The 7,154-nt window shown below is 46.9% G+C and overlaps 1 protein-coding gene across 2 annotated transcripts; it reads left to right on the top strand.

Annotated features, from left to right (window-relative positions):
- Positions 1-288: 288 nt before the first annotated feature.
- LOC123439205 lies at positions 289-2,266 on the top strand. Of its 2 annotated transcripts, XM_045115945.1 has the most exons (3): positions 289-1,402; positions 1,522-1,607; positions 1,697-1,809. In XM_045115945.1, exons 1-3 carry the CDS (start codon positions 636-638, stop codon positions 1,705-1,707), a joined length of 864 nt encoding a protein of 287 aa, XP_044971880.1. In that variant the 5' UTR covers positions 289-635; the 3' UTR covers positions 1,708-1,809. The 2 variants fall into 2 exon arrangements, with proteins under 2 accessions (XP_044971880.1, XP_044971879.1); XM_045115944.1 differs by having other exon boundaries at positions 304-1,402; positions 1,522-2,266.
- Positions 2,267-7,154: the final 4,888 nt, after the last annotated feature.

A 7,154-nucleotide genomic window follows, 5' to 3' on the forward strand; every position in this document is an offset into this window, starting at 1 on the left:
AGTACTAAATCTGCAACACTTAGGGCCTGTTTGGGACTACTCTACTTCATAAAATTCGATCCTGCTTCACCAAATCCACTTTGAAATGGGTTCATGCAGAAGTTGTAACTCTTTTTAAAGAGTGTTTGGCTTCCATCTAGCTCCAGCTTCAAGAATGAGAAATTTGATGGAAATGATATATCTGATTGGACGAGTGGGGAAAAACGAAGGGGTATCCACTTACTGGTGGCAATGGTGGGTAATTTTCTGTCAACTCAGTGCTGACGGGACTGGAGGAAAAGGCCCAAATCCAGCACACAGAGTCCATCTGACCTCCCTGCATTAAAAGTATAACCAAACCCTAAATTCCTCTCGCGTTCCTTCTTCTCTTCTCCTCCGCCGCCGATCCCCTTTCTCCTCTTCTCCTCCTCCTCGTCCTCCGACCACCTCGCGCCACCTCCCCCTTCTCTTCCGATCAAAGCTCCATCCAGTGTCGCCCCTCCAACTCCAGATCCAGCCGGTGAGCAGTGCGGCCGGCTTCCAATTCCAAGCAGGCTTCTTTCTTTGATTCGACCAGCTTCCTGCTCCGGTATGTGTAGGCAGGCGAGTTGGTATTCCCTTGCCAGTCAAGAGGCCAACATCTAGACGTACATCAGATGGAACCACCGGAAGACGGAGACATGACGGCGCGCCTGCCGGAGGACGTGCTCGCCGACGTGCTCCGCCGCGTGGCGTTGCAGCGCTCGCTCGCCGTGTCCCGCTGCGTGTGCAAAGCGTGGCGTGCCGTCATCGACGGCGCGGGACTCGTGCGCGGGCAGCTCCCGTTCAGCGGCATCTTCATCTGCTTCAGGAGGCTAAGTCTGCCCGAGTTCTTCTCACGCCCCGCGTCCAGGGATCTGGATCAGCCAGCTATCGGCGGCAAGCTCGACTTCCTGCCCAGGGCCGATGGCCCAAGACTGGACTGCCACTACTACATCGAGGATCACTGCAATGGACTCCTCTTGCTCCAAGGGAACCGCATCGATGATCACTACGTGGTTAACCCTGCCACGCGATGGCGGAACGCTCTGCCCTTATGCCCGCCCAATCATACCAAGCCTGAGGGAATCGTGTTAAATCATGATTATTATCTGGCCTTTGATCCCAAGGTGTCATCTCACTATCAGGTGTTTCAGATCCCTTATTTGCATTGGGGAGAAGGTGCAATTGACCCTTCAGAGGAGACATCCGAATGGCCTCCATCTCCATATATCTTGCATGTATTCTCTTCAAGGACAAGCTGTTGGGAGGAGAGGTTGTTTGTTCGGCAAGGGGATGCAGCAGGAACCCTTGCAAAGGTGCGTGTGCACTCCGAGGGCCAACTCCACTCGGTCTGTTGGCGTGGATCCCTTTACGTGCATTGTCAAAGTGATTTTATTATGAGGTACATTCCTAGACCAGTTCATGCATAATTTGATTTTTAGTGTTCATTTCTATCAGACTGAAAACATAATCCAGTGCTCTGAATTTCGAAAATTTCTTGCCAACCATTTGATTTTGCAGAATATCTTTGTCTGAAGATAAGTACAGTGTGATTAAGCCACCAATGGATATTGGATGGAGCAGTTTTATGGGATTATCTGAAAAAGGTGTGTACTGTGCATCATTTGTTGAGAATACTCACATTCTGGTTTACACCCTCACTGAATCGTGTGATCAATTCGAGTGGATGTTAAAGAACCACTATGACCTTAAGCCTGTGCAAATGTTTGATGGCCAAGTTCATGGACCCTGGACCTTACAAGACATTAACTATGGGATTTTTGGTTCTCATCTACCAAATATCAAAAAGGAAGAAGTAATTCAAGAGAAATTTGAATGGAACTCCGATGATGATGATGATTTCCATGAGAACCTAGACATTGTTGAAGTGCAACATCGTCCATATTTTGAGATTGAGGTACTTGGATTTCACCCATACAAAGAGATTCTCTTTTTGAGTAGGTCAGAGGACTATAAATTGAATGCAATGGCGTTTGCCTATCATTTGAATAGCTTCAAGGTTGAAATTTTAGGTAGCATATACCCAACAGATCACCGATATTTTGACTCCGGCATTCCTAATGAATCTCAGGCGATTGATTGTTTTCCATACACGCCATGTTGGAACGAAGAGACCCCAGAAAGAGTCAATTAATATGCAGTAGTTCGTCTCGAACATAATCGATGTACTGTTTTTGTTTGGATTTTTTTTGGCTGTGACTTGTGCAACAAATTATTCTTTAATTATTATTGCTCCATTTTGTTATCGAGTAGCTCGTAGATTCTCTGTTTGGGGCTCATAGATGGGTTTGCATCTCATGCGTCTAGCTTCAAGAGATCTCACTCATGTAATGTAGTCTTCTAAGCAGGAGTTGCAGTGTACGTATACCCACATCGAGTTACAGGGGCTGCACAGATTTTACGTGTTGCTAGATGCATCTGCAATCTGATTGCCAGATTCGTGCATGAGGCGATTCAACATCGCATATAAACAACATGAACATTAATTTAAAGCACACCTACGACAGCATATACGTGTCGCCTGGAATATCAGAGCATATGTGTGTTGCCGACAAGATTCTATTTCATAACCGAGAAAATGCATTATAATTAAGGTGTCTAGCTCAGAAAAGCATATACAGCGCTTCATTCTTTCTATTTGCACACTCCGGTGTTTCGTTTACTGGTTGGCCTCTTCAACTGTTGGGCCTGTCCGCCTCAGTGTTTTGATTTTCGGCCGAATTTCGGTCATCTCTTTGGACCCGGTAAATGTCTATGCCGGCCAAAATTATTGGCCCAGTTTGAACTTTTTTCTGGCCCAATCCAACTTCTGGGGCCTTCCCAAGGTTTGCCTGAGTTAAGAACAGCGAACCGAACCCTAAACAGATCACGATCCCCTGCTCATCCTGTGTGTGCGGCGGCGGCGGCGCCGGAGACGATGCGCCTAGATGCGGCTCCTCCACTCATTGATGACTGCCTCCCTGGTCAGCATGCCCCTCCTGCGGCCCTGCCCCGTCCGCAACATCCCGGCCCCTGCTGCAGACATCTGCTACGACTGAATCCATCGGCAACTCCTCCTCAACTCTGTAGCTCCTCTCTCTTGTCCTTGTTTCAATCTTTTCTTTTGGAGTTGATGGTGATGTTGGACTGATGCATTTGTGTACGTACTCCTCACTCTTAAGCTAGTTCGGTAAACATTGAGTACGTACTCCTCACTGCTGTTCAACTGCTATACTTTTGCTCTGCTTTTTTCAAAAAAATTGGCCGATTTTCGGCCAAAATTTGATCATATTTCGTTTAAAATTCAAATTTTAGTTTTGATATTTCGTCCGAGATTTTACCGATTTTTTTGAAATGGCCGAATTTCGGCCATCTCATTTAGGGGCGAGAAAAAAACGCAAACCGAAAGCCAAAACACTGGTCCGCCTTGTATGGTTCCACAACTTTGATACACAGTTGATTTCTCCCTCTGCCCTTGTACAACTTTACTCCATAATTTCCTGGAGCGCCCTTGTTCTTGAGGAATGGAATTTGTCTCTCAGCTCTTATTTTAGTTCCTGGAGCTTCTCATCACCCTATAAAGATTCCCCTACACCATTTTAGGTAGGTGCACTCCATGATATGGGATCAGAGGCCTTTTGAAATTTGACTTATGATGATAGAAATGGACCGCATTGGTTGATCCGCTTGTTGGGCCTACTATCGGAGAGACAGAAAACGGTGAGGAGGCACTCAGTCAGTCCATCTACCACTTGCGCCTCCATCACCACTGGAAAAAAGTCCAAAACAAACCTTGAAGTTATAGACGAAAGCTAAATCAAACCCTAAACTAGCCATAACTAGCACTGCCACAGCGGGAATCTTGGTCTGACCTAGCTAGGAAAGTCATTGGGACTTCGGGGAAACAGAGCAGTAGCTTGATCAAATGAGTGAAGCGCATTTCTGCTTCCAGGTCCATCTATCCTTCTCGAACAACTACCATGTCATGCATATGCCAACTCCAACCAAGATGTTGCTTGCTCCGTTGACAGTCTAACCCAAAGTTCTTCAACCATATGAGCAAAGCCATTCCATGCGAGTCACACCCCAATTCGAAACTTAGTGGGCAACAAGGACAATGTTAATCCGGAGTCAAGGAGGGGTGGCGTATGATCCGACAATGTTGGAACACGTGAACTGATACTAAAGGAAATTTAACCTTCCAACTAGTTGAATCAGAGACTTGGCCATGTGTCCGAATTTGCGGTAAAAGACTGTAGAAACAGCTGGCAGAATGTAAAGTTGCCCGATACTGAAATGTTATTCTGCACGATGCACTTTTTTAGTGCTGGGAGCTTCTCATCATATCCTAAGAAATACTCTCTTTGTTCGGAAATACTTGTCGGAGGATATCCCGACAAAGGGCCACAAAGCCTGAGATGTGAAGGATGGAGCCGGGGATGAGGTTGTGGAGCTGCAGCCTGTAAAGTTCCAACAAACCTTTTAGGAAGGGGTGAATGGGGAAGCCCACCCCTCGCAACTGGAAAGAAACGAAGCAGATCCTTTCCCCCTTTTCCCTTTTGAGGGGTAGGGAAATTCTCTGCGAAGGCTTCGCCATTGGTAGAGGTTAGTTCGGGGCAAGTGGGCGCAAGATCCAGCATGTGGAGATATCCTTGAGTTTTGGGTTAGCCCAACCGGAGCAGGGAAACGGAGCAACTGGCCCAGTCCCTCGGGAGGGGGCCAAGTGGCGCGAGGAGGAACCTGCCATGGTTCTGAAGTGCTGAAGCTTTAGGGTTTCTTGGTGGTGCTGGGAGGGCGATGTGCCCCTAGAACGGATTTTGATTTGTTAATAAAGGGCGTTACCTCCCTCAGTTATAAGAAGCGGTTCCGTCAGGAATAGCTAAAGTGTTTGCCTTTATCAAAGCACACGAGAATCAAGAATTGTTATTATTCTTTGTGCAGAGTTAAAAGTTGTGGGCCCTGCGACGTTTCGGTAATCGTGAGCTACTCGAGGACTAAGTCATCATTCTACGAATCAGAGGGAACGGAGGAACTCGACTCGCAAGCCGAACACTCTGGATACAAGGTGTTGAAGACCATATACATCTGCATTGGAGGCCAGTTCGGGGGCTACTAAGGGAGTCCAGAAGTAAGGGGTTCTCGGGCGGTCAGGCCGTTCCTTGTGGGCCGACCACATGGATTGTATCATTGAAGATCGGATTGTATGACGACCTTATGATCAAGATGGAATGCTTCAAAGACTGGCATGTACTCCAAGTTGAGAAGATTAGATCTACCCATCTGACCCCGGTTGAGGTCGATAATATGTAACCCTAGGAACCCTGGTGTCTATAAACCAGAGGTTCTCATTTGTATAGGCAGGTTGACTTATCTAGGGTTTAGCTCATACGATCTCGAGGTAGATCAACTCCGTAATCATCATCCACATCAATATAAATCAAGTAGGATGTATGGTTTTTACCTCCTCAAGAGGGCCCAAACCTGGGTAAATACTGTCTCCTGTCTCCTGCAATCCATTGGAGCACCGAGCGCTGCATTGTAGCTTCGACAGACGTCGGCGAATGCTGCAACACAACATCAAGTATAGCCGACGAGAACTCCATTGCAGCATCGCCGTCGACGAGAGCACCATTGCTGCACCGTCGGGAACGAGCTCCACGGGGTCACGGCGCCACTTGTTCTTCACTGATTCCTCGTCGTCGTTGCGTGATCCACATGGACGCATCTCACTGTGGCGATGAGCGGTGCTCGCCTCCGGCCTGTCCTTGTTGTGCTGCAGCACCGTCGACGAGCGGCACCAGCCTCTGGCCTCCTCCTTCATGCTGCTGCGCGCCAGCCTCTGGCCCATTCTCGTGCACGTGTCGACAGAGGAAAGGGGAAAAAAGGAGGAAAAGAGTGGGGGAGAACATGCAAAGACGAAGAGAGGTTGGATGTGGTCGCGAGCGATGTGTCGGGCTGGACATGTGTCGCGAGCTCTGGGCGGTTTACGCGGCTTATAATTCAGCCGGCTGAAAACAAACATTTTCCTTATATACATCTAGTTCAAACAATGAAACTGGCAATACCTACTACCCACTACTAGAATTGTACTTTGTCTAGAGTTTCAATACTTCACCCAGTTCATTCCATCGGCAACTCGGCAAACTTTTGTCTGTCGAGTTTGATCTAAAATTGGACTCTGCGATGATAAGCAACTCGGTAGAGCTCTGAGAAAACTCTAGTTTTGCCAGGATCTTTTGAATACATTCGGCGAACAAAAAAAAATACTCGGTAGAACATTAAGTTCACTAAGTTCCCTACGAAAAGGAACTCGGTTAAAGTCTGACATGTGGGATATACCTTTCAGCAGGCGACGGAGGCCTTGGTTTGCCGAGTTTCATCTAACGGAGACTCGGTAAACATTTTCAGTTTTTCATATTTCTAAATTACATTTCCAGCCCGCCAATCTTTGTCGCACGTCGACCAACTTAAAGAGCCGTGTCGGTTGACGATCTCTTGTTGCATTAGGTTTATCAAATTTTTGCTGCATGAACAAGGCAGTTTCAGAGTAGATTACATTTCACGAATTGATGATTGTTTATCGAGTGTCGAGTTTGTCTTGTTCACGACAGCCCATTGAAAGAGATTTTTAATTTTAGATAAATCATTTAATTTTTTTTGTTTTTCTTCAATTTTATCATTGCTATATGTGTTTTATTTTATTTTAAGAAAAAGTATCTAAATCAGTACGGGTGAGATCATCCCTCACGCGTCAACCTTCTCCCTTTGCTGCCACGTACCCTGTGGCCCATCACATCCCTATCCTCGCCAGAAACATGGCGAGCCATCCATCTCCGTCTTATCCATTCGAGTTCTCCTTCCTTATTCGTATTGGTTCTCCACGAGCTTTGCTACAGCTACGGATGCTGTACAGGACTTCTACGGACGAGGCTGAGCTGGGTTATTTTAATTGGTGATTAGATGAGACCGGTCCCACGGTGAGAATCAAAGGGGAAGATTAGTGAAGGGAAAAGTATAGGTCCGTAACTTTTTGTAAAACAAACCCGTAAGTCTAGCATTTTTGGTTCTCCACCATTGCACGGCCACCTGCTTCCAACACACCGTCACCACTCTATCACAACTGACGAAGGCCAGCCACCGGCTATTGCAAGAGA

Source organism: Hordeum vulgare, chromosome 3H (genome assembly GCF_904849725.1).
Source record: "Hordeum vulgare subsp. vulgare chromosome 3H, MorexV3_pseudomolecules_assembly, whole genome shotgun sequence".
Taxonomy (NCBI): domain Eukaryota; kingdom Viridiplantae; phylum Streptophyta; class Magnoliopsida; order Poales; family Poaceae; genus Hordeum; species Hordeum vulgare.